At 49.0% G+C, this 27,069-nt stretch overlaps 1 protein-coding gene and 1 pseudogene across 2 annotated transcripts in view; one reads left to right on the forward strand and one right to left on the reverse strand.

Moving 5' to 3' along the window:
- Nucleotides 1-640: 640 nt before the first annotated feature.
- Nucleotides 641-1,243, reverse strand: LOC122454744 (annotated as a pseudogene).
- Nucleotides 1,244-7,360: 6,117 nt separating this feature from the next.
- Nucleotides 7,361-27,069, forward strand: part of DYNC1H1 (dynein cytoplasmic 1 heavy chain 1) — a 62,229-nt gene continuing 42,520 nt past the window's right edge. For both annotated transcript variants that reach the window (XM_043489271.1, XM_043489270.1), the window contains exons 1-9: nucleotides 7,361-8,168; nucleotides 15,959-16,046; nucleotides 17,987-18,160; nucleotides 18,394-18,649; nucleotides 19,036-19,222; nucleotides 20,657-20,928; nucleotides 21,020-21,247; nucleotides 24,388-25,464; nucleotides 26,037-26,216. In XM_043489271.1, coding sequence (XP_043345206.1) covers nucleotides 7,916-8,168; nucleotides 15,959-16,046; nucleotides 17,987-18,160; nucleotides 18,394-18,649; nucleotides 19,036-19,222; nucleotides 20,657-20,928; nucleotides 21,020-21,247; nucleotides 24,388-25,464; nucleotides 26,037-26,216 — 2,715 coding nt within the window. In that variant the 5' untranslated portion in view covers nucleotides 7,361-7,915. The remainder of the gene's footprint in view (nucleotides 8,169-15,958; nucleotides 16,047-17,986; nucleotides 18,161-18,393; nucleotides 18,650-19,035; nucleotides 19,223-20,656; nucleotides 20,929-21,019; nucleotides 21,248-24,387; nucleotides 25,465-26,036; nucleotides 26,217-27,069) is intronic.

Genomic DNA, 27,069 nt, shown 5'->3' on the forward strand with positions numbered 1-27,069 from the left:
CAATCCTGAATATCCATGGGAAGGGCTGATGCTGAAGCTGAAGCTCCAATAATTTGGCCACCTGATGTGAAGGACTGACTCATTGGATAAGACTGATGCTGGGAAAGATTGAGGGTAGGAGGAGAAGGGGACAACAGAGGATGAGATGGTTGGATAACACCACCGACTCAACGGACATGAGTTTGAGCAAACTCCGGGAGATGGTGATGGACAGGGAAGCCTGGCGTGCTGCAGTCCATGGGGTCGCAAAGAGTCGGACATGACTTAGCGACTGAACAGCAACACCATATATATATGTATATTCTTTGTCAGATTCTCTTCCATTATAGATTATTACAAGATATTAAATATAGTTCCCTGTGCTATATAGGAGGTCCTTGTTGGTTATCTTTTTTTTTTTGAAATGTTAGAAATTTCTTTATTATTATTTATTAAGCACCAGCTTAATACTGCAGACATTTCAAATCACCAGGCAACAATTCATTCTTTCCCACCCATCCCACCCCAAATTCTTGATAAAGAGCTCTTCAAGTAAAGACACACGCTCTTCTCTCCTCTGTATAAAACTTTATGAAATAAAGGCAAAGAACTGTGTACATCTTGCTGTGAATGCTGCCACGACTGTGGAGCCGGGGTCCACCCGAGACTGGCTTTATTGTCCAGGCCCTGAAAGACTCTTGTTCATGAACTGTCTCTTCACAAAGCAAGCCCACCACTTGCTGGGTTTATCATTTTGAGGGTCAAAAACTTTCTCACAAAGTCTCAGTCCAGTCTCTTGCCTCAACTGTTGTAAGTAGGCCCTCATCACTTCATCTTCCTATTTGTTTGCAGGTTTGGCATAAATGGCATTAAGTGGAAAACCAGGCTCTCCAGGAATGGGAAAATCAGTGATTCCCAGTGTATACATTTCTTTCTCGCCTTGGCTTTTAGAATTTCACTTTTGGAGTTTCTTTAGACACTCAGAAATGTAGAGAGTTATATATATATATCAAGGTCCTATTGGCTTCATTCTTAATTTCATAGTTTTTGAAGAAGACATTGGCCTTAAAGTAATAGATAGCTTCATCCACAATATCTGTATCTTTTGTCTCTCTAGGGGCAGGTCCTTTGAACTGACTTCTGATACTCAGTAGTGCCATGTTTCCAATGAGTTTGGTGTCAGGGTCCATGAGGGAAGAGTGGTAAGCCGGCATCTTGGAGGCGCCTGGGTCTCAACCCCAACGAAGAGAATCTCTGTTATCTATTTTATTTATAGTAGCATGAGTCTGTTAATCCCAGCCCCGTGTACCCCTCACCCACTCCTCCCGTTTGGTCACCATAAGTTTGCTTTCTGTGTCTGAGTCTTTCTGTTAGGATGAGCATTTTAGAAAGAGGAGAAGACTCTCAAGCTGGGGCCAGCCTGCTGGCCTTGAGGACAACAGGAGCTCAGCAGGGCTGAGGCAGACCAAGATGGGAAGTGAGTGTGGGCATAGAGCCAAGGGCCTAAATGGCCAAGCCACAGGTGCGCGAGGCGGTAAGCTGACCGTTCCGGTCTGTGTTTACAAAGACGGTTTCCCTTGTGCCTGGAGACGCCTGGGTAAGGGCCCGAGGGCTTGAAGCAGGGCAGCAGAGCTGGAGAAAAGTGGTTGGATTTGGGAGCCATCTGGGGAGAGGGGCAGGATTTGCTGCTGGACCAGATGGAGGTGGGAGGGGCCTGGAGTTGTTTGAGAGGCACCGAGGGACCCCCCACCCAGCATGGGTGGGGGTGGGGTGGGGAGGCAGTATTCACTGAGATGGGGAGTTCTGGGAGGGCGTATTGAGGGGAATCGGGAGCTCAATTCTGGACAAAGATCAGTTGGGACAAACACAAAACCAATATCAAGATGGTGACTTCACCCAGCCACATCTCCAATCACGCATGCATTCATGCTTCGTCACTTCAGTCGTGTCTGACTTTTTGTGTCCCCATGGACTGTAACCCACTAGCCTCCTCTGTCCATGGGATTCTCCAGGCAAGAATACTGGAGTGGGGTGCCATGCACTCCTCCAGGGGATCTTCCCGACCCAGGAATTGAACCCGAATCTCTTACATCTCCTGCACTGGCAGGAGGGTTCTTTACCACAAGCACCACCTGGGAGCCCCATGTCTCTAACTGGCCCCCTCCAAATAAAGGGTACAGATTGTCAGATTTTTAAAAAGCAAGAGCTGACTATTAGCCAATAAGAAACCCACTTTAAATATAAAGGCGCAGGGACTTCCCCATGGACCAGTGGTTAAGAATCTGCCTTGCAATGCAGGGGACACAGGCTCAGTCCCTGGTAGGGGAACTAAATCCCAAGTGCCACAGGACAGCTAAGCCCATATGCTGCAACTACTGAGTGTGTGAGCAAGATCCCACCTGATACATGGAAGATCCCACGAGCCATGACTACAACCTGACACAACCAGATAAATATTTTAAGTGTGTGTGTGTGTGTGTGTGTGTGTGTGTAAGGGTGCAGACAGGGTAAAAGTAAAGGATGGAAAACTAAAGGAAATCAGTCCTGAATATTCACTGGAAGGACTGATGCTGAACCTAAAACTCCAAAATTTTGGCCACCTGATGGGAAGAACTCATTCATTGGAAAAGACTCTGATGCTGGGAAAGATTGAAGGCAGGAGGAGAAGGGGACAACAGAGGATGAGATGGTTGGATGGCATCACCGACTCAATGGACATGGATTTGGGTGGACTCTGGGAGTTGGTGATGGACAGGGAAGCCTGGCGTGCTGCGGTTCATGGGGTCGCAAAGAGTCGGACACGACTGAGCAACTGAACTGAACTGAACTGAAAGGATGGAAAAGACATCAGACTAACACTGATCCAGAGAAAGACGAGAGAATGTGCTGACATCAGACAAACTACGTTTCAGAGCAAATAATGCCACTAGGACTAGGAGAGGCATTTCATAATGTTCAAGGAATCAATTCATGAAAAGGTCACAACCACGTGAAATGTTTATGTGTCTCATAACAGAGCTGCAACATACAGGAATCAAAAACAGATTGAGCTGTGTGGAAAGACACAATTGCACAGTTACACGCCGAAAGTTCAATATATCTCTCAATAGAACGAGCAGCACAGGTATAAAGTCTTGACACTTCAGCCAAGCTGGCTGAACAGGCATCTTCTGGAACACTCCATGTGACGACAGCGGATGTGACTCCTAAGGTGTGGGGAGTCACTGTGCACATTTGTTCTGAGTGTCACAGTACCTCCCAAGGTTGGGGGTCACCGTGCACATTTGTACTGAGTGTCACAGGGCTCAAGGGTGTTGGCAGGACACACAAGACCCGCTGTGTCCACAGCACCCAAGGATCAAGAAAGAGGAGGACCCAGAAGGGGTCAGTGGATTTGCCCACGTGGAGGCCATCTGGTGACCTTCACCACAGCACTTGCAGGTGGGGGCGGGGGGCGGCTGAGAGGCAGCCCCCAGCTACACTCATTTTCAAGGAGTTTTGCTGAAAAGCATAAGCCGTGCTGGCAGGAGGTGTGGCAGGGGTTTCTCTTCTTTCTTTTCAAAGAAAGGGTGCGTTGGGGAAGGCTGGACACGGCTGATGAGAGTCCAGGAGGGAGAGAGGGAATGTTTGAGAGGGCGGGGAGAATTTCAGAGGCGATGTCCCTGAGAGGGGGTGGGCTCCAGCGCCCCCAGGGAGCAGTGGCTGGGAACACTGACCGTTCTCAGGTAAGAGAAGGGGCTGGGTCCCTCCAGAGAGGAGTGGTCAGGGTAGCGGGAGGCGTCTCAAAGGGCCTGGGGCTCAGGAGAGAGACTGAAGTGCCTGCTTTAGAGGCAAATTTCCCCAACTTTACCAATGGGTGGCGGGATGCAGGCGGGACCACGGGCGGGCATCCCCCCCGCCCCCGCCGTCAGTGCCCTTGCTCGCTTGGCGCCTCTGGATCGGTCACCCGGGTGACCTTGGGAAGGTGAGCCTGGAGGCATCCATCCCTGGGATGGACCCGGCCAGCAGGCTGGGAGGAGGTCTCGGGCGGGAGACGGCCCCGGAGTGCGGGTCCTCCGCGGCACCACTAACGGGCGCCACGACACCGCCCTGCTCCTTTGGGGCACTCCCCCTCGGCGCCCCAACCTCGCCAGGAGCCCGGGGCGCTTCCAGCCTCTCCCCGAGGCTCGCGAGATAGACCAGGCACCGAGACAGGAAAGGGGGTGGAGGCTGGGACGAGCGTCATCACAAAGTGTCCTGCAGCCCGGGGGAGCGATCGGTGGGTGGAGTCCCGCGCCGGCGCCGGTATGCCGCCGCCCGGTCTCAAGCAGCTGGGGAGCTTCCACACCTAACGTGCGCCCTGTGGACCAGCCGCCGCTGCCACCCAGCCCCGTTCCCCGGGCGTGAGGCCTTCGTTTCACAGCCATCAACCAACCACGCGCCCATGTGGGTCCAGGCCCTGCTGGTGCTGGGAACCGGCCCATGAAATGAATGAACGAATGAATGGGCGAGCCCAGTGTGGAATTTCCCCGGGGTAGAGAGGGACCCCAGGCGCAGAACCTGAAAGTGCTGGGCCAGCGGGGCTTGGGCTGAGAGCTCAGTGTGGTCCAGGGTCGGGAGGAGGGGAAAGGTGGGTGGGGCTAAGAGCGAGTCCCCTACTTAGATCTGAAGAGCCATCCGGGGCAGTACAAGAAGGCAGGGAATGGACATTGGAATGGTTCATCACCAATTTCAGATAAAATACAAGTGGCCCAGCAGCTACTCCCATCCCCATCACCTTAGAAAGGATTCTCTCGCCAGCACGCACTGCCCACTGCCAACAGAAAGCAGATTCTACTATGGACAAGGGAAAGCGGAGATGGCAAACCAAGTATGCAGGGGAGAAGGGGAGAGGCCACTTCTGGATGGATGGCCTGCACCTCCACGAAGAGTCAGCTTCCCAGGAAGTCCTGCCCCAGGAGGCCAAAGCGGCATCTCACAAAAATACCCCCTCCCCTGTCAGCCTGGGGCAGTCTAGCTAGCCCTCAGAACAAGGAATTTACAATGCCTGGCACTCAATCAACGCTGACAATTCTTCTTACTATGTATTTACTAAACAGCAAAAAAAGTGGAAGTCGCGTCTGACTCTTTGCGACCCCATGGACTATACAGTCAGTCCATGGACTTCTCCAGGCCAGAATACTGGAGTGAGTAGCCTTCCCCTTCTCCAGGGGATCTTCCCAACCCAGATTGAACCCAGGTCTCCAGCATTGCAGGCGGATACTTTACCAAGTGAGCTATCAGGAAAACATCCTTGGAAAACAGAAATGCAAGCACATTTGATCAATGTTCGGATCCTGATTACTCAGGTTCCTCTGATTGCCATCCTTTTAGAAATAACACTTAATTTTGAAGCCATCAGACATATAGGGCTGCACCTCTGGAGCCTGATACTCTGTTGCCCTGGCTCGGAGCCAGGCTGCAGACATCTGAGTCCCATGGAGGCCCAAGTGTGTCTCCTGGGTGGTGCTGAGTCACCGTGCAGGCTGCAAGCAGCCTCTCTCCATCTGCCAGGTCACTGCTGGGTTTCTGGGGCCCAGACGGTGTGTAGTCAGTTCAGGGGTCACTAACCTGCACCTAATAGATCTTTTTCCATCCCAGCCCTATCCCAAAGGACACGAGGCAGGGAGCAACGCCCGGCAGAGTGCCTGGTAATGACGCACCGTCAGAGCTGGTTGTTGGTGGCATTACTGTTTTTCGTTACCATTATGATCACAGCACAAACTCACTAAAGGTGCTTTGTCTTTTCCCAGGAACATTAGTGAGGTCTGTTCAGGCATATGATACAAGAGTGGACTGGTGTGAAATGAGACAGACAGAGGACCAATATCATATGATAGTACTTCTGTGGAATCTAAAACAAATTATACAAATGAACTTATTTACAAAGCGGAAATAGACTCACAGATGTAGAAAACAAACTTACGGTTACCAAAGGGAATAGCAGGGTGGGGTGAAAATGTTAAGTCGTTCAGTCCTGTCTGACTCTTTGTGACCCCATGGACTGTAGCCCACCAGGCTCCTCAGTCCATGGAATTTTCCAGGCAAGAACACTGCAGTGGGTAGCCATCCCCTTCCCCAGGGCATCTTCCAATCCAGGGATTGAACCCGGGTCTCCTACCTTTACCATCTGAGCCACCAGGGAAGCCCTAGTGGGGTGGGCTAGGGGAGACAAATTAGGAGTTTGGAACCGACATATACACATTACTATGTATAAATCAGGCAAACAACAAGGACCTATTGTATAGCACAAGGAACTACACTCATATCTTGTAATAACCTATAATGGAGAAGAATTGGAAACAAAAAATATATACGTATATATATTTTGCTATACATATGAAGCTATTAATAACCCAACACTGTAAATCAACTATACTGCAATTTAAAAAATTCCACACACACAAAAAAATGGACTGATGGAGGTCAGGAAGAGGATGGGCTATTAACCTGTCCCCTCTTCCATGAGCTGCTTAAAGACTCGTCTGATTAGTCTTCATGTTCCAGCAGCTCCTGGGACTTGGCACCCGGTCATTGAGCAAGAATAGGCATACTGTATGTTTTGCAGTTTTCCAGAGATGATTTGGGGAAATCGAATCAGCCCATCGTCATTCCACCAATCAGGACTTAGCTCTCTGACTGTGCATTTTGATACAAAAATAGGGCCTTTGACTTCCCTTCCTCCACCCAACTTAAAAAGTAGAGTTATAAGTTTGAACTTTCAAAAGCCAATTATCACTCTTTATAATAACTGTCACTTCTAAACCAAAAACTGAGCAGCATGGATTCTGGCCCTTAAGTCATCTCGGTGTACCAGAGGAGGTCCAGGTAGATCGGAGCCGGGGGCAGACCTACTGAGCAGGCACCGCAGCCCCGACCTTGTGTGGCCCCCGAGGCTGAGACCCTCGGAAACAGTGCCAGCTTGGGATGCTAGGGGAGCATCACCGTTCTATGCGGATGCTCTCATGTAGGTCTCTCTCTTGGTCCTCGGGGCCTCCTGGGGGTAATCATTTTGCCATTAGCAACCGGGACCCACAACAGCTTGGCTTCACCCCACGGTTCAAGTGTCACCTCCTGTGGCTTTCCCGTAGATCTCTCCTGCAGTCAGGCCTCTGTCTTTGCAGAAGCTGGTACCTGAGCTGGGAATGTCCCCTCCCACTCTCCCTCCTTCCGGGCTAGCAATGTGACACTCCCCTCTTCTCCTCCCCCTCTGAAAAAGATCCCCACTCTCCCTATGTGTTCTAAAACACAGAGAGCTATGTTTTAGCTCGATACATCGTAGTCATTCATTCGTTCAAAGAAAGAGCACAGGTTAAGGGCTTAGAACAACATCAAGCAAGAGAGAAGTGCTCTAAAAGCGTTAACTGGTTTAACACCATTCATTTATGCACTCCTTCATTCATCCATTCAACATTGTTGTAGTGTCTCAGGCTCTGTGCTGCTCCCTGAGGCCGCAGCAGTGAACAGGACAGAACGGAGTCCCTGACCACCCCGCCCCGCGCCCAGCCAAGTTCCCACCTTCACGGCTCGAGGTGACGGAACGGCGGGGGCTCCGCCCAGCGCTGGAACTACGAGTCCCAGAAGGCGTCGCGGTGGGGGGAGGGGGCTTCCGGGGTCGCCTGTGCGCATGCGCGACGCCATGACGTAGGCTCCGCGCGAGGCGCCAGTGGCCGCGCCGGGAGGGCGCGCGACGTCGTGACGTAGGCGGTGCGCGAGGCGTGGCCGCGGCGGGCGGGGCGGGGACGGCGGGCGGCGGCCTTTAGGGCGGAGCCGGCTCCCGCTCTCCCTCAGTCGGCCGCGGGTAGCGGACGATCGGCCCGCGTCGCCCGTTTCTCTCGCGCGCCGGCTCGCTCGCTTGTTCTCTCGCCGAGTCGCGGCCGCCTCCTCAGCGCTGCGCGCGGGTCCCGAGCGCGGCGCCATGTCGGAGTCCGGGGGCGGCGGCGAGGACGGCTCTGCCGGCCTGGAGGTGTCGGCGGTGCAGAACGTGGCCGACGTGTCGGTGCTGCAGAAGCACCTGCGCAAGCTGGTGCCGCTGCTGCTGGAGGACGGCGGCGAGGCCCCGGCCGCGCTCGAGGCGGCGCTGGAGGAGAAGAGCGCCCTGGAGCAGATGCGCAAGTTCCTCTCGGACCCGCAGGTGCACACGGTCCTGGTGGAGCGCTCCACGCTCAAAGGTGCGGGGCCCGGGGCTGCGGAGGGGGCGCCCCGCCAAGCCCGCAGCCGCCGGGGGCGCCCCCCCGGGGACGGAGACCCGCGGGGACAATGGGTTCGCTTTGTCTGCTCGGCCTCTCAAGATGGCCGAGTTGGGTGGAGACCGGCGTCTCCCGGGCTGAGCGCGGGCGGAGGCTGCATCCCGGCCTCCGCTGTCACATGAGCTCTTCGGTTTCGGTTTGTGTCCAGGCCGCCCCGGCCTCGGGAGGGATCCCGGACGGACGGCCTGGATTGTGGCCGCTTCGGTCGCCCGGATGTAGGGGGAGGGCCCGGCGGCCCACCTCCCGCCCCGTACCGAGGCCAGGGCAGGGACCACGGCAGCTCTGCCCCGCGGGGCTTCCCCTGTGCTGGGTTGGACAGCGCACGCAGCTCGGCCTTTTGGACCTCACGCTGTCCCCTGCCGAGGCGGGGTACATCACCCCACCGCACCCCTCCCCACCCCCGCTTCATACTCGAGAAAACTTGAGGCCCAGCTGAAACGACTGGTCCAAGGTCACACCAGCTAATCCTCCCGAGACTGGACCCAGCATCTCAGTTTCCAGTCTGCTTGTTTTCATTCAGACATACCTTGTATTTGTGGAATACTCCCTGGTGGCTCAGACGGTAAAGCGTCTGCCCGCAATGCGGGAGACCCGGGTTCGATCCCTGGGTGGGGACGATCCCCTGGAGAAGGGAATGGCAACCCATTCCAGTATTCTTGCCTGGGAAAACCCATGGACAGAGGAATCTGGCAGGTTACAGCCCATAGGGTCACAAAGAGACGGATACGACTGAGCGACTTCACTTTGTTTTAAGATGATCCTAACGGTGACCCAGCGGTCTTTGAATCTATTGGGTTGGTCAGAAAGTTCCTTCGGGTTTTCCCCCTAACATCTTATGGATGTTGGGCACGTTTTACCATCTTCAAAGCAGAGGGATTCGGGTTAGGCACCGTGCTTGCTTTGGCAGCAGGTATACTGAAACAGGTTAGGCACCTAGTGGAGGGAGGGGGCCAAAGGTTTGCATATTCCAGCGGTCTCCTCCAGTAGTGACCTCCCTAAAGCAGGGCTGGACTCCTCTTGAGAGGGGAGCTAGCCTTCGACGAGGATTTCCCCTGGATGCTTTGACACCATTTGTAGCCAGTGGCCCGCGTGTCTTGACAGTTCAGTATGGGTGTGGCCGGGTGCATCCAGGAACCAAGAGGATGAGGACCAGGTAAATTCTAGCTTAGGACCGAGGACGGGGCATTGTCTGGAAGTGTTGGGGGGCAAGCTTCTTGTAATCTCAAAGAGCTGTGCTGTCTGCTTCCTGGTCCTGTTCCCTCCCCCCTCCCCCCAGACTTATATTTGTTTCAGATAATTTGTTTCTTTCAAAGACTTTTCTTACTCAGTAGATGCTTCATTGTAGCATTGGTCGGTCTCTGCAGGAGGGTCAGCCAGGGGGAAGGAGAATTTTTCTTAGATCCACAGAGAATGTTCAAAGCTAGTAAACCATCCAGGCATATTTTATGTTATATGAATATTAATGTTGTTTAGGGTTTTCTTTTATGTTTGGGATTGTCTTCCCACTTGGAAACCACCAGTGTTTGAAAAACTTTTTTTGAACTCATTTCCTTTTTTTTTCTTTTAAAGTATATGGTCACAGTAGAAAATTAAAGTAAACAGATAATTAAAATCACCTGGAGGACTTCCCTGGTGGCCCAGTGGTTAAGAATCTGCCTTGCAATGCAGAGGATGTGGGTTCAATCCCTGGTTGGGGAAGTAAGATCCTACATGCCCCAGGGCAAGGAAGTCCATGTACTATGAGGAGCAACAAAAGAGCCCATGTGCTGCAAGCAAGACCCTACACAGCCAAATAAATAAATTTAAAAAAAAAAAAAAAAATTGCTGTTAAAATCACCTGGAATCCTTTGACCTCGTTATGACCACAGTCAGCCTTTTGGTGTCTGTCTTTGTGGTGGTTTTTCAGTGAACATACATTGTTTTATTAAAATACATTTTAATCTGCGTTGTTACTGTATATTGAGTGGCTTGACCTTGGCTAATTCTTTTTTTTTTTTTTTTTGGCTAATTCTTGATCATATTTTCATTGCACTGTGTGTGTTTTGAAATCAGTGATTTCTACGTTAGGTCTCACTTTCTTTTTACGGACAATAAACTGTAAGTTTTGTTCTTTGCTTCTAGGGTTCTCTTTAGTGGTTCACTTGACTCAACATCTTAGGATTGAACTTTTGCTAAAATTATTGGAGGGTAACCCTATTTCTGTTGAATGCTTTCTGGTACAAATCGCCTCTGTTTTCTTGGTGGTCCATTTTCTGCTCTCAGGATCCAGGCATTCGAATCTTGGCTCCATAATGACTTGCACTTTTGAACATTGACTAAGGAATGAGACTGTCTAAAATTGAAATCCTACCTCATTCATGTATTTATAAAAGTCCCATAAGTATCTCTAGTAATTCAATTGGTCTGTAACTTATTTTTCACTTATAGAAATCTGAGGAAAACTTATGTGGTCCCATAAGTCTAATTAGCATCCTGGCTGCGCTAGCATAATTTAGACACAAGCTTAGGCCCAGGTCACATAGTAGGAGGACTATCTGTTTTCCAGGTGGTTTTTTTGAGTTAGTGTTGCTGTTTGCTCCTTTAAACAAATATGAACATCCAGTAGTTATTTACAGTGAAAAAGTAGGCTTCCATTATAATACTGAGAACAAATCTGAATGATTTAAACCAAATAAAGACCACCACCAACAATGAAGTCATATCATTTATTCAATGAATTTATTTACTTCTACTTTATCTTCCCCTCACTTACCCCCCTTTTTTTGTGGAAAGAATTTTCCAAACACATAATTGAATATGGAAGCATTTTTTATATTGAAAATCGGTGTATTTCTGTTTTTCTTTTTTTTTTTAACTGCTGCCTCTAGCTTTAAACTTTTTTGGTAAAGTACAGCACTCCTTGCAGTGTAGAATAAAGGTTATGAATTTAGCAGTTTATTTGGGGGGGCTGCCCTGTGCAGCTTGCAGGATCTTAATTCCCCAATCAGGATTGAGCCCATGCCCCCTGCAGTTGGGGCGCTGAGTCCTAACCACTGGACCACCAGGGAAGTTCCTAACAATTTTATTTTGATAGCGGAGAGTTGGTAGGAAAGGGAAGGTTAAATTGTGGCTCCTTGATGTAAAAAGAGAAATCTCCCTCCTGTAATTCCTGGCCTGTGGAAAAGTGTTTTCCTCATAGCGTACTTTTGAAAGTATGATCAGGTAGGTGACCATTACGTGATGGGCATTTTACGATGGCAGTGACATTTCTGTAGCGTTTTCTACCTGACGTGCATTTTTGTTTGAGTTCCATCCCCAGGAGAGGTTGGGTGGTGAAGCGGGGGGAAGGTGAGGAGGGTCTGGGGTGCAGGTGCTGTGGGGTTCTAGTTTTATTGTGTTCCACTCAGGTGTCGTATCCTTGGATGAGACTGAAAATAGTGGCCGCCTTTAGTCCATCCTCAGCCTAAACTTGGAATTTTAGTTTTTTCTGACAGACGTGGTTGAGGGGGTTTTACCTCCACTTCGCTAGTGCGGAGCTGGCCAGCGACCAGAGTATGAAAGAAAGCTCATGGTTTTTACAGGACTAGCCCTCCTAGAGATGTAGTGGTGTAGAAAGATGTATGGGGAATATTTTTGTGGAGTTTGAAACATTATTTTTCTGAAGACTTAATTTCCCTAAAAGATGAAGAAATAGATTGATGAGTAAAATGTATTCCTTTCTGGCCTTTGCTTAGACCCCAGAATGGTTAATAAGATGATTAAGAAATTAACAGGAACCGTTTCCTGTGACTCCGCACTGTCTTGGCGCGCCGGCCGGGAGTCCCTCAACCTGGACCTTACTGTCCTGTGCTGTAGGCGGCCCCCCACCCTCGGGAGGTCACAGTGGTCTGCAGCGGGTGAGTTTAGACGTGCAGTGCTTCACAGCGAGTGGAATTCGTGGACAGGAAAGGAAAAACAGTCGTCACTACTTTTTGAGAGCTAAAAACAAGTGGAAATTTCGTCGCTTGGCATTGCAAAGTATCTGGCTGGAAGCAGCAGGAGAGAGGTAGCCCAGCCTACTCCATCATGAGTGAGGAAACCGAAACTGCAGGCTTTTAGGACCCAGTTAGGAAAGGGATGCTTTTAAGGAGGGTTCTGAAACCTAAAAACTAATTTATCTGTTCACTTCCTTGGTATCCATTAAAAAGGGCTGTTCATCTTTATTTACTTCATAGCGGTTCTTCTGACTTAGTATGAGCCTTAAAAAGCATTCCGTCTCTTAGGCATTACTGACTTATTCGTTTTTCTGGAAGTGTCAAAATGAGCCCCAGACTTAGCTAAGGTACAAGGGGAACATGGAGTTTAACCCTTCTTTCATATTCCTAGTGGTGTTATGAGTGAAGAGGCTCAGGACTCTCCCCGAGAGTGTCACAGCCTCTGAAGGAGGGCAGAGGATGGACGTGGGGATGACTGGAGAAAGTCCCAGGGACGTGAAAGAGAAGAGCTGGAGTGACCACTGGAGAAAAATTGGAGGGGGTGTGTGGTCGCCATTGACCAAAATAATGTGCTATTAGCAGTATGTTGGGATTTTAAAAGGAAAAGAAGAGGAAAAGTAAGGAGAACCAGAAACACGTAACAAGTAATTTGGCCAAAGAAAATGAGTGGCCTCGTTTGCTTGGTTGCGAAGAGGCTCGCCCTGTGGCTGGAGAAAGTTGGGAGGGGACAGTGGACGCGCGAGTGGCCACGAGCAGGCCAGCCTCGCCTGGCCTCTTCGCCAGACTGCAGACACGCACCCGCTCCACCTGGGGGAGGTGGTGTGAGTCCTAGAGGAAGTGAGCGTGTATCTGTTTGTATTTCATTCAGCGAGGCTATTGCTCACCTAATTCACAGTGTAATGATATAAATCATTTGCGGTTTGAGATACAGTCATCTTTCAATAGAAGTATGCGCAGAGTAGTGCTTAAAGACATTTCGAACATCTCTAGAAGTTTCGATAGACTCTCAGAAGTCAACCAGAGAGATGTCCACAGGCCGCTGTAATGTGTATCAGGGTGGTTGGCCGCAGAGGAATTCGAGAGGCGGGCACAACACTGGGCTGGTGCTTCGGTTCCGTGCGTGTATTAACAGGCAGCACAGTATCAGTCTGTTGTGTATTCACCAGGAACTGTAGCATCGTTAGGAAACTGGCTCAGACTTCACGGAAAGTGGTATATTACCTGATAAAACATGCAGACTGTGTTTGTGTATGTCTTTAATACTGCAGGATTGATCGTCTCTGTTAGGAATCAACTAATAAGTGTCTTTCTCTCCTCCAAACAATTTTTTTTTTAATGTTTCTGCAGAAGTAAAATTACTGTTCTTTGGAATATGTAATAATTTATGAAGAGGCAGGAAAGTTTAAATTGTTTGGCCATTTACAAAACAAGGTCCTGAGTTCTCCGTAATGGGACTCAGACCCACTCAGGCTTCGTGTGGTCCTTGTGTTTATGGGGAACAGGATTAAAAAGCCTAATTCAAAATGTGGTCTTCAGCTGATTAATGACGACTTCCAGCAGTCACTGTCATCAGAGGCAGTTTTACGGAGCCGTGGAGGGCACCTACTTGCACACCCTTGTCTGAGGGTGATGTCATGGGGCGTGCCTCCTGCTGCAATGCAGTGTGATTCCAGGGTGGGCTGGGCGGGCCCTGAGAAGGAGACAGAGTCGGAGCCGGCCGTGACTCATCGCCTGGCCTCCTGCCCGCCTCCTTTAACCCCGTTTGCATTAGGACGTGCGGGCAACGTGGTTAGATGCTATTCCCAGTCAGCATGTTTGATTTCATTTATATAGAGGATGATGCTTTGTCCGGGAGGAAGAAATTATTCAAAGTTATTACTGTATTTTCTAATTATGTCAGTAATTTCCTTTGGTAATTATTTTCTGTTTATTGTTGGAGTGTTATTTTAATATGTATTTTATGTAACCCATAGAAGAACATTACTGAAAGTTCCAAAAATTAAGGGAAAAATTATTTCATAATCCCACCACCCTGACAGCTGCTTTAGTTTGGGAGTGTTTCCTTATATTCTTTGTGCTCGTGTTTTACAGACTGAAGTTACATATTTGGTTGGTTTCAGGCAGTATGATTTATCTTATCTGTTGGTATGTCCACATTTCAGTAGTTAGAAAACTCGGTTGGTTTGGGGTTTTTTTTTTGAGGTAGTTGGTAACGTTTAAAAAACAGCTAGGAAGTCCCTGGCACACTAGACTGTTCTGCCGCTCACTTCTCCTTCCTGGAGATATACCAAAAACAACCTTTTGGAAGAGTATTGTCTTCTTGATTAATATACCAATATTTTCTGTGCTTTCAGTGTGAATTTTGTATTTGTGTCATCTTAAAGCTAAAGAAGCAAGCTGCTTTTGCTCATAGTTTTTAGCATTTATAGAAACCTTACAGATCACCTAGTTTAGTACCCAGCCCCTTTCTGATGCTGCTTTTACATTTTACAGATTTGAAGCTGAGGGGAAGAAAAATGGCTTTCCCAAGATCATTTAGTTAAGTCTGCTGCCTTTGCTAAGACACCATGACTTAGAAGTAAAGGCAAATCACATGTACCAAGTTAGATTAATTCTTCCGTATTTATTTTTCCTAATGCAGTTATTGCATGTAGTATGTTGCAGAGATAATTCAACTAGCGGGTGTGTGCATCTGGTTGATTAGTGCTACGTCTAGAGGTTTGGATTACTTCCCCTTTTTATAATTTTTTATATTTTTTTTCAACTTTGAGTTTTAACTCTCCAGAAATTTTATTCGCATTGATCTTGAGTTGTCATAGTTTTACATTCCAGTAAGCTTTTTAAAATTCCTGCTGCATTCATAGGTTGAGCAGAGCAGGCTCTGAAAGTGCTCTAAGAGCAGAGGGGAAGGCCAGGTGAACGCCCCCTTGTGGCCCTGGGGGCGTTTCTTGGTAGCAGTTTTCTTGATGGAGAGGGGAGGGCACGCTGTCGACCCGTGAGGACCCCAGGTTTGGAATCAGACTTCTGCATTGTCCCTTTGTCCCTTTCTAGTCACGTGTCTGTAGGCAGTTTACTTACATACTTTGCTTGGAAAATAAGGATAACAGTAGTCATGCCACCCCCGCAGGGTTGTGAGGGTTAAATGTATGATACATTTGACGTAATGCCTGTCACATAGAGGGTGCTGAGTAGACAGCTGAGCAGAATACCCGGGGTGGGGGGTGGGGGGTGGCCTGCATGTCAGGAGCACCGGGATGGGACCGCTGGGATGGGGTGGGGGTCGGGGGTGGCCTGCGTGTCAGGAGCACCAGGATGGGACCGCTGGGATGGGGTGGGGGTTGGGGGTGGCCTGCGCGTCAGGAGCACCGGGATGGGACCGCTGGGATGGGGTGGGGGGAATCTGGCCTTGGTGCGTGGACACGGCCGGCACCCCCTGAGGCCAGGCCCACTCCGGGCATCCGCGCAGGCAGTCCTTCAACTGCCCAGGCATGCCAGCGCGCCCCTGTTTACAAACAAGGAAGCAGAGAGGCCGGGAAGTTAAGAACCTTGCCTGGGATCACACAGCAAATAAGCGCCTGGATCTGTCGGCAGTCAGAAAAAAATGGGTGGAAGGGAAAATTAGGTCAAGCCACGTCACACGGGGTGTAAGTGCCAGGTTGGGGATGGGGTGAGGCTCATCAGGCTCTGAGGAGTTTATAAATTCAATTAAAAATTGAAATATTGACTTGAATTTGATATAATGTCTATTATGATTTGCAGAGGATGTCAGTGATGAAGGAGAAGAAGAAAAAGAATTTATTTCCTATAATATCAACATAGACATTCACTATGGAGTTAAGTCCAATAGGTGAGTAGTATGAATATACCATTATTTTGGACTATAAAACTTGTGAGAATTAAATGTAAATCCTAATCAAGTCAGAGTTACCAAGAAAACACTCTCAAGATTTCTACTCTTTAATTCAGTTTCTTTTCTTTGATTTTATCTACTCAAATTAAGAGGATTTCCAAGTCAGTATAAAGTTAAAGTATTTTAATTGCCATGTCAGGGCATTAGCCCTTGAGCCACAGTGTATTAATACTTAACATGTTTAATGATGCTCTGAGATTATATCTGAGTTTTCATTATTATAAGTAAGTAGCACACATTCATGGATACAGGTCTGATTCTTGTTAGGATAAAGCCCTAAAGATAGCACTGCTGGTTCAGATACCCCATTAGAGTCTTTAACACACTTTGCCCGATTTCCGACCTTTTAAAAAGATTGTGCCAATTTTTATGCTAGTAGACTTACTGAAATTCAAATACATAAATGTTTATTTTGCACTGGCTTTTTAAAACTTTTTAGTTTGAATAATTTCAAGCTTACCAGAGTTGCCTGGACAGCGTATGGCACCTCCCAGACATCAGGTAACCTTTCCCACGCCTGCGTTATCATTCTTCCCCTGAGCCACCTGAGTGAGTTATCCACAGGCTGCCCCTCTGTCCCTAAACATTCTGCAGCCGCTTCCTAAGAGCAGCCACATCATTGCCCACTGCCTCAGTACAATTTTCAAATTGCCGAAATTTTAGAACAGTTTACTCTAGGTACAGTGCATATTCATGTTTTCTCAGTACTTCCCCCTGCAGTATTTCTCCCATGATCCAGAATCCAGTTCCATGTCTTTGATGACACTGGTGTCTTTGCTGAGTGCAGACAGTAGTTTGATGGAGCGCCCTTGCCCTGGATCTGTCTGTTGCTTCTCCATGCTCTCAAGTTGTACATTTTCGGCAGGAATACTGTTGTGACTGTGATCCTTCTCAGCCTGTCGCAGCAGGAGCTTCATGGACTTTTTAGAATAACAGGAAGCATTGTGTCTAGAGTCCATATACATAATATGAGAACTGGAAAATTCAGATATTGCTTCCCTTGAAGCTGTTGGTTCAGCCACCTTTGAGCACTTGTGTTATATGCAAGGTAACAGCAGTGGGTGTGCAAAGGAGTAAAACCTAACTCCTGTTCCCCAGAAGGTCACGGTCTTTGGGGAGGAAGAGTGGCAGATAGACCACTAGCTGTATGACTTGGCAGAATCTTAGAGGTGCAGAATACCGTGGAACCAGAAGACCAAGGAGACCGCTTCTGCTTAGGGAGGGTCCCACAGAAGAAGTGATGCTGGAGTTGGGTTTTGAAGGTTAACTTGGAATTTCAGCAGTTGAATATAGGCTTCTTAAGCAACTACAGGAAAACACATGCTGTGTAGAGAATGGGTCATGTAGTTTAAAGGATGCTCAAGTCGGGTACGGGGTGCCTAGCAGGAGATGAAACTAGAAGAGTTGGTTTAGGCCAGGTGTAAGGGCCTGGAATGTTCCCTCATCACTTTAACCTGCAGGTGACTTTTGTTGTGGTCAAGCTGACATGTGATTTAATGTCATAAATGAATGGGACGGATTATAATGAAATCAGATTTAAGTTCTTCAGAGCTTGTAACTTGCAGTTGTTAGGGAGGTTTGTTTTCATGAGGGCAAGATTATGAATTCAACCTCCATGTAAGACAAATTAACTTGGCCTGGTTTCATGATCACGTGTTACAACCTTAACCTTGATTCCATAGTTCTCACATAAGTGAATAAAGAAAGAGAAGCAGTGTATTTCACTATTAGAAAAGCAACAATTTATTCTTAATATGATTTTGAAATTAAAACATTCAAATGAATTTTTAATTTGCATGCACAAAGAAGTCTGTAGTCATTGAGACTGATGAGGAATGAGACTATTTGTTCTAATGTTTTCTTTTCCTTTCTTTCAGCTTGGCGTTCATTAAACGAACTCCAGTGATTGATGCAGACAAGCCAGTGTCTTCCCAGCTCCGAGTCCTCACGCTCAGTGAAGACTCGCCATATGAAACCTTGCACTCTTTCATCAGCAATGCAGTGGCTCCTTTTTTCAAGTCCTATATCAGAGAGTCTGGCAAGGCAGACAGGTAAAAACCAGTTTTCCTTCGTTAGTTTGAATGTTGTATTTTACTTAATGTTTATAACACACCATGAAGAGAATGATGCAGTATTCAGAAACTGGGAGGATAAAGCTAGTAAACTCAGAGGATATGAATCGGTTGCATTAATGTGCAGCATTGATATTTGACAGACCTGAAATAATATAATCTCTTTGGAGACGATAGCGCACCAAAATGTGAGATGTTTTCTGTCTTTTCAGGGACGGTGATAAAATGGCTCCTTCAGTGGAGAAGAAGATTGCAGAGCTTGAGATGGGGCTCCTGCACCTGCAGCAGAACATTGAAATTCCGGAGATCAGCCTGCCCATTCACCCGATCATCACAAACGTTGCCAAGCAGTGTTACGAGCGTGGAGAGAAGCCAAAAGTTACAGACTTTGGAGATAAGGTTGAAGACCCGACCTTCCTCAATCAGTTACAGTCTGGAGTTAACCGCTGGATCCGAGAAATCCAAAAGGTAAGTGCACCGTATTGGAAGTGTCATGTAAAATGCTTTCCTCTTTAATATCTGTGAGAAAACCGGTACGCATTCTTGTCAAGGAGGTGAATTCTGTGATCCTGTTGGTTCTCCCTCCCATTGGTCCTGGGAGTGCTTGGTGGAGGACTAATGTCGACCGCATGGAGTGGCCGAGGTACCATGTGACATGGTTAAATACCATCCCTGAGACAGCCTTAATCTCAGCGGTCTCAGTCCTTTGATTCCAAATTAAACCACCTATTATACAAGGACGGAAATCTACTTGAAGTATTGACCCTACATTTTAATGCACATATTTAATCAATGACCCTTTTTCTACCTTTGTTTAAGTGCTGAGTACTCTTGAATGTTATTTTGTATTTAAGGTGACCAAACTTGATCGAGATCCAGCCTCAGGAACTGCCTTACAGGAGATCAGTTTTTGGCTGAACTTGGAACGTGCGCTATACCGCATCCAGGAGAAACGAGAGAGCCCGGAAGTTCTCCTGACTCTGGACATCTTGAAACACGGCAAGCGATTCCATGCCACCGTCAGCTTTGACACTGACACAGGTAAGACTCGAGCCTGGCGCTAAGAGGCTGATGCAGTGAGCTCTCAACCTGGGTTTTGTGGTGAAAAGTAATAGATGCACTGTCTCTCCTGACTGCTTACTCCTTTGCATCTTATCTCATCTTTCCCCAGCTCTAGGCGATGGAAATGATCTTCCCACCTACCTCCCTTTCCCTTTAGGGCTTTCGAGGAGGTGAGCCAGTCTAGGCCGGAGTGTAGGCAGCCCCGGGGGCTCCCCTCGGTGTCCCAGTTACTTGGTGCCCTCAACAGGCTGCGCTTCTTTCAGTGTAAAGTTACGCATGCTTTTGACAGTCCAGGCAGGAACAGGGTTTACGTTAAGCAGAAGTTCTCTGCCCACAGGGCTGCAGAGGGGAAGGAGAGCTGGTCAGTACTTTCTCTTCTGCTCTTCACCTGCCCCTCCTCCCATTCTCTGCCCTCGTCCCTGTTCCGAACAGTTGTCTGGATAAAGGTAGTTTCTGAATGGGCAGCAGGGAGAGTGACGTTGAATGAGCGTGTACCAGGCGCTCAGATGTGGAGTGCCGGACGTGGCCAGACCTCGCTCTTCACCAGAGACACGTTAGAACCAGTCATCGGGACAGCAGTCGTCATCATGTTCTTTTCCTTCCCCTCCGAAAAGGTTGTGGTGCCCACATTTTAAATGTTAGAGGAAACCTTTTCAGTTCCTTTGACTACATTTCATATGCTCACTAAGATATGGACATTCACTAGTACTGAAATGTATACTTTGAATTTTTTTTAATGCCTCTAAAACCTTTATATCTTTCCTAATATATTTCTTTTTTAAAAATCTTAGGCCAAAGGAAGTTTAAAAAAAAAAGACCAGGACCCAGGTTTTCCTGTGATCCATGTCTACAATACACTCCCACTAGCTTGAGCCATGTGTATAAAATTTAAATCTCAGTGTTCTTAATGCTGATAAAATTCAAGCTTTACAAAACCAATGTGGTATTACTAGAATGCTTAGATAGTGTAGACAGCAAACAAAGATGACATCTCTGGGACTACCACTCACAGCCTTTGAGTATGCATGAACTGACACGCTTTAAAAGCAAAATTGAGACCACACTGGGATCACCTGTTAATAGCATTGTTTTTTCAAACAGCACAGTTTCTGTGTTTACTAAATATTTTGCAGCATCAAAATGTTCCATTGTGAGGATGTATTCTAGTTTACCTAACTCGTATTGGGTTCGCCAAAAAGTTCATTTGGGTTTTTCCATAAGATGTTACGGAACAAGCTTTTTGGCCAACCCAATATTTAAACCTAGAAGGAATACTCTGTTACTTTTTTAAAAAAAACTGAGGTGTAACTGACACATAACATTGTATCCTGTAGTTGTCTGGCTTCATGTGAAAGCTATGAAACTGCTGAAACTTCATGTGAAAACTGTGTATCTGTGTCTCTATTAATCTAGGTCTGAAACAGGCTTTGGAAACTGTGAACGACTACAATCCTCTGATGAAAGATTTTCCTCTGAATGACTTGCTGTCTGCCACTGAACTGGACAAAATAAGGCAGGCACTTGTTGCGATTTTCACCCATTTGAGAAAGATCCGAAACACGAAATATCCCATTCAGAGGGCGCTGCGTTTGGTGGAGGCAATTTCAAGAGACTTGAGTTCTCAGTTACTCAAAGTGTTAGGCACTAGGAAACTGATGCATGTTGCCTACGAAGAATTTGAAAAAGTAAGTTGTAATGTATCAGGAAGCCAACTTTAGGGCATTTCGATGAAAGTGTGCTTTAATAATAAGCTTCCCCTCTTAAATCATATCCCAGGTTATGGTCGCGTGCTTTGAAGTTTTTCAGACTTGGGATGATGAATACGAGAAGCTCCAGGTGTTACTGAGAGACATTGTCAAAAGGAAGAGGGAAGAAAACCTGAAGATGGTGTGGCGCATCAACCCCGCTCACAGGAAGCTGCAGGCCCGCCTGGACCAGATGCGGAAGTTCAGGCGTCAGCACGAGCAGCTGAGAGCCGTCATCGTCAGGGTCCTGCGGCCGCAGGTGTGGCTCACGGTCTAAAACTTCGTGCCTGCATTGCTTGAGTGACACTCACTCTTTTTTTTTTTTTTTAACAGTCACCTACTTGTTTCTCTTACACTGAAGTACTTCTCTAGCTCCATTTTCATCTGTCACAGTCAGCTTGAAGATCTATTGGTTCTGAATCATAGCGTTTGCGTTCCAAGCTTTAACATTCTCCATCCATTCATTCCCATCCCCAAACTGCATGGACCCTACGGCCAAACCTCATGGGTTTACATCCTAATTCAGCTGTTGACCTAGCCATGTGACTGGGCTCATTGTTTTCCTCTTTTCCTCAGACTCCCTTATCTATAAAATGTGGATAATAATTGCGTTTGGCTCAGATTTATTGAAACAATTAAATGACTCCTTTTCTTTCTTCATGCTTTTTTTTTTTCTCTTCTCAATTCACCACTTTTCTTGAGCACTGCTTTTCTCCCTTTAAACAATCCAGTCCAGAAAGAGCAGGTGGATTGATACATGTATAGGTAGACAAATTGGTAAACAGATAGATGTGTGATAAAGCCAATGTATAGCCAATGTTAACTGGTTGGTGTTAACCATAGGCTCTCAGTGGGGTCTTTCGTGTGTGTATTTAGGATTCTTTCAGCCTTCCTGTAGTCGGAGAATTCTGTAGTGTTAGTTGGGGTGGGCAATCCGGTCTAGAAACCCTGCCATCTGGGTTCATTCTCCAATGAGGAGTGCAGGCCACCGAGGGTGGAGCGGGTTGGTAATAGTGCTCGGTGTCTCCTGACCTAGTGCGGTCGTGATCCATGTCTGCACGTGTGCGTGGGTTGGTTTTACGTGTTAACCCTTTACCGTGTCCGTGAGAGACTTGAGACGGGGACTGATTTGTCCTAGCTTAGGGTGTCTCAGCCCTTCGTGCCATGTCCTTCTCAGATAGCCCTGTTTTAAAACATCACTGTCTGCTTTCCGTTTGTAAACCACGTGTATTACTGCCTTTTTGTTTGTAAAGTGTGTAATAAACTCGTGTGCAGGCGTGCATTCTCAGGATGGTCTTATTGGAGGATTAGCCTGTTCACATTTAACGTAGTTATTGATAAGTTTGGATTCAGAGCTGCTGTTTGCTAGAGACTTAACAGCTATATTTCTTTGAATTTTCTTTTTTAGTATTTCCTCTAGGGATTTCTGTCGGTCTCTAATTTATCGTGATATACTCAGTACTGACTGAACCTCGTAATCAATATAGACCTCTTTCCTCCTGCTTGTCATGTTTACAAGAGAAATAATGCTGTTCTTACAATGCATATATATCGTGTATATTATGTGGTATTACTGTTACATATGTTATAAACCCAGCACTACAGTGTTACAAGTTAAGCAGTCACATATATCTTAGAAAAAATCAGCAGGTGAAAAGAAAAATAATGACATCATCTTCTACATTTGTCCCCGATTTATATTTTCCAGTTCTCTTCATTTCTTTCTGCGACCTAAGTTACCTCTGCCGTCTTCTCTCTGTAGCCTGAAGAAATGCTTTGCCATTTCTTGTCCCATAGGTTTGCTGGCAACACTCTCACATTGGAAGGATCGTTTCACTGGTTATAGAACTTCTGGTTGCCAGCAAGTTGTAAATCTGTCCAGACTTTTCGTTCTTGCAGGGCTCCCCAGGGTCTCCTGTGTGTATATGTAATTTACTCCACTGGCCCTTGTCTGACTGTCTTTTCCAGAATCCCCCCTTTATTTGTTTTCTAAATTTTATGTGCTAGGTCTTGCTTGCTGCATGGGCTTTTGTCTAGTTGCGGTGAGTGGGGGCGACTCTCTGTTGCCACGTATGGTCTTCTCGTCGCGGTGGCTCCCCTTGTTGGGGAGCACAGGTTCTGGGGTGCCCGGGCTTCAGCAGTAGCCGCTCCCGGGATCTAGAGCGCTGGCTCTGTAGTTGTGGTGCACAGGCGTAGTGGCTCCACAGCATGGGGGATCTCCCTGGACCAGTGCAGGCAGGTTCTCATCCCCTCAGGCGCCAGGGACGTCCCCAGCACCCCCTGCTGTAAGCTGCTCTTCTGCGCCCACCTGCAAAGCTGCGAGTCTTCCTGCCCGAGCCGGGGCGGGCGCGCCTCCGGGCCGGACGGCCGTCGGCTCACTGCTCTCACCTGCCGTCAGCACACCTCAAGGTGTTGGCTGTCTCTGGCGGTTGTCCGTTGTCCTGAAATGGCTGTTTAATCATTTTATGCAGTTTTTGCTCCTCTAATGTCATTGCCAGGAGTTCTCAGAATGTTTTTAAATATATAAAATAAAATGCACAGGTTTACAAAGAAACAGTTGTCCACAGTTTTGAAGTTGTGATCTGTGGACAGTAATCTGTGTGCTTCTCCATGAACATGTAAAAGAGCAAGACCTAGTGCCAGGCCTGAGAGCCTGAGTTTGAAGTAGTGAGCATAAACGAGCTGTCAGGATTACAGCTGCTGCCGTGTGATGTGGAAGGACACTGGGGACAGCTATAACGGTTGCCTACATTCATGATTGAAGAAAATGCTAGATTTAATTAGGCTTACTGAAAGTGATTTTCCCCAAATACACAGACTGTCTGAGCTTCATGTGCGGCGTCTGTGGACCCCAGATCAAGCCCCCGCCCCGCGGTGGAATTCCGCGCAAGTGGCGTGAGCTGTGCCTGGCGGCCCGCCACGTCCCGAGGCGCGGGGCCTGTGTGCTCTGCCGTCTGTCCAGGAGCGCGTGGGGGGCTGAGCGGGACCCTCTCACTTACTGTCATGCTCTACCTGTCCCGTGTGCTGCAGTGTGGACCCTGGGCTGTAATCTGAAGCTCTAGAAATAAAAATGAGAAGTATATTGGATACCAACTTTGTATGTAGCACTCCTGTGAAGTCCTGAGCTTCCCAGTGCAGTTTGAGGGAAGAACCCAAAACCCAGATCTCAACACGTGTTTTTTTAGCTTTGGCCACAAAACTACATTGTCTGAAGGTCTCTACAGCAGAGTTAAAACGTTCAGTATGGTGTCTTACACGGCCTTGAGTTGTGGCTGTAAAAAGTCTGAGTAAACGTTAGGCTTACGTGGTGGACTGGTCACCTTGTGTGGTGTGTGCTACTCAACGAGGTAAAAGTCTTCCCCTGGCAGACCCGTTTTCTTCCAAACCCTGTCCTTGCAGGTCACAGCGGTTGCGCAGCAGAACCAAGGGGAGGTGCCTGAACCCCAGGACATGAAAGTGGCCGAGGTGCTCTTCGACGCTGCCGACGCGAACGCCATAGAGGAGGTCAACCTGGCTTACGAGAACGTCAAGGAAGTGGATGGGCTGGACGTCTCCAAGGAGGGCACGGAGGCCTGGGAGGCCGCGATGAAGAGATACGACGAGAGGATCGACAGGGTGGAGACCCGGATCACCGCCCGCCTGCGAGACCAGCTCGGCACGGCCAAGAACGCCAACGAGATGTTCCGGATCTTCTCCAGGTTCAACGCGCTGTTCGTCCGGCCTCACATTCGCGGGGCCATCCGCGAGTACCAGACGCAGCTGATCCAGCGTGTGAAGGACGACATTGAGTCTCTTCACGACAAGTTCAAGGTCCAGTACCCGCAGAGCCAGGCGTGTAAGATGAGCCACGTGCGTGACCTGCCACCCGTGTCCGGATCCATCATCTGGGCCAAGCAGATCGACCGGCAACTGACGGCCTACATGAAGCGCGTGGAGGACGTGCTGGGCAAGGGCTGGGAGAACCACGTGGAGGGCCAGAAGCTGAAGCAGGACGGGGACAGCTTCCGCATGAAGCTCAACACGCAGGAGATCTTCGACGACTGGGCCCGCAAGGTGCAGCAGCGCAACCTGGGCGTGTCGGGCCGCATCTTCACCATCGAGAGCACACGGGTCCGGGGCCGCGCCGGCAACGTCCTCAAGCTAAAGGTCAACTTCCTCCCCGAGATCATCACCCTCTCCAAAGAAGTGCGAAACCTCAAGTGGCTGGGCTTCCGCGTCCCGCTGGCGATCGTGAACAAGGCTCACCAAGCGAACCAGCTCTACCCGTTCGCCATCTCGCTGATCGAGAGCGTGCGGACCTACGAACGCACGTGCGAGAAGGTGGAGGAGCGGAGCACCATCTCCCTGCTGGTGGCGGGCCTGAAGAAGGAGGTGCAGGCGCTGATTGCCGAGGGCATCGCCCTGGTGTGGGAGTCCTACAAGCTCGACCCGTACGTGCAGCGCTTGGCGGAGACGGTCTTCAGCTTCCAGGAGAAGGTGCGTGCCGCTTCCGGCCTCCCCGTCGCGGAGGGGGCCAGCCGGTTAGCAGTTAGCTCTCCACAGAGGTCGCCCACGGTCCCGACAGCTCAGGGCCATGTCCGCCAAGCAGGGAAGGAGGCTCTCCCCTCACCAGGCTGTTGGATGGTGTGGGGGCTTTAGGGAGGCCGTTCAGTGACAGTCCCCGTTCAGGTAGGGGGCCAGGGCAGAGGTGAAGGCCCGAGAGCCCTGTCACTGATAAAGCTGTGTGCACCGCGGGCTGGCGGCTCGCGGCCCGCCCCAGGCCTGGCCCCCCTCCCCAGATCCCCGCCCGGCTGTGCCGCATCACCTCCTGGCCCTGCTCATGCCGCAGGCAGGACGGAGTCCACTGGTCTGGTGAGCAGCTGGCTCCCAGGGAGGGAAGGTGCTGAGCAGCGCGCATTGATGTCCTGCTCCCGCACGGGCAGCCAGAGGGCGCCTTCCCGGAAGTGGGAGTGGGAAGGGGAGAGGCTGCCGACGTCCATACCTCCTCGGAGACGGGGGTGTGGTGTCAGGCCAGCACGTAGGGTTAGCTCCCTTGTACCTTCCTTTAGGTGGATGATCTACTGATCATCGAGGAGAAGATAGACCTGGAAGTCCGCTCCCTGGAAACATGCATGTACGATCACAAGACTTTCTCCGAGATCCTGAACAGAGTGCAGAAGGCCGTGGACGACCTAAACCTGCACTCCTACTCCAACCTGCCCATCTGGGTCAACAAGCTGGACATGGAGGTGGGCTGGCGCCGGCTACACATAACATTGTCTGCCATCTGCATGGGGGCGGCCCCGGTTCATAAGTGTTGGTTCATCACTGAAAAGCTCTTTCTGTGGAAGCTATCAGTGACCATGACCATCCGGTTCTTTCCAGAAATCCCCTGCAGCTGACAGAGCTGACTGCGGTACCGGCTGCAGTCACCCTCCTCCTGTGCCGGAAGCAGGGCGCTCCGGGGGAGGAGAGGAGTGCTCTCATCTTCTGGGTGTTTGACAGCCTCCTACGTCAGCTCTGCTGATGATTGGGGTGGTTCTCCCTGGCCACCCTGTCTTTCTCCACCAGCCCGCCAGCAGCCACGTACCTTTTGTTCCTGGTTTAGAGGATCTTGGCTCACTCTTGTGGGATGGGTGTTGGAAGCATACTTAGCACCCTGTGTGGCTTTCTCAGCAACGGATGTCAGAGCATCTGTGAAGCCTCTGGAGGGAGGGAGGGTGTTTTATGGCAGAGATCACTCAGTGGACAGGTCGCTGGTCAGTTCTGAAGTTGTGTGTGGGTCACAGGTTTTCTCCTCTAAAGTGGATTAGTAAAATGCAGTGATTCCTACAGTGGGCCCTGAACAGAGTGAGCTTTCAGAAGCCCCAGTCTTCTGAATCGAGGGCGAGTCCCAGGTTTTTTCAGGCCGCCCCCACAGCATTCCCAGGATGGTTGAGTGGCTCACAATGAGGGAGCTCTAAGCAAGCTGTGCGGACGCCCTAGTCCTTGGAAATCTCCTCACAGATCAGAGATCTCCGACTTCCTTCTTCACTTGTTGAAAGAAAATGGTCACTGTTTGGTGACTGATGTTGACTAGATTTACTGTGGTTATCATTTTAC

This window comes from Cervus canadensis, chromosome 17, assembly GCF_019320065.1.
Source record: "Cervus canadensis isolate Bull #8, Minnesota chromosome 17, ASM1932006v1, whole genome shotgun sequence".
Taxonomy (NCBI): Eukaryota; Metazoa; Chordata; class Mammalia; order Artiodactyla; family Cervidae; genus Cervus; species Cervus canadensis.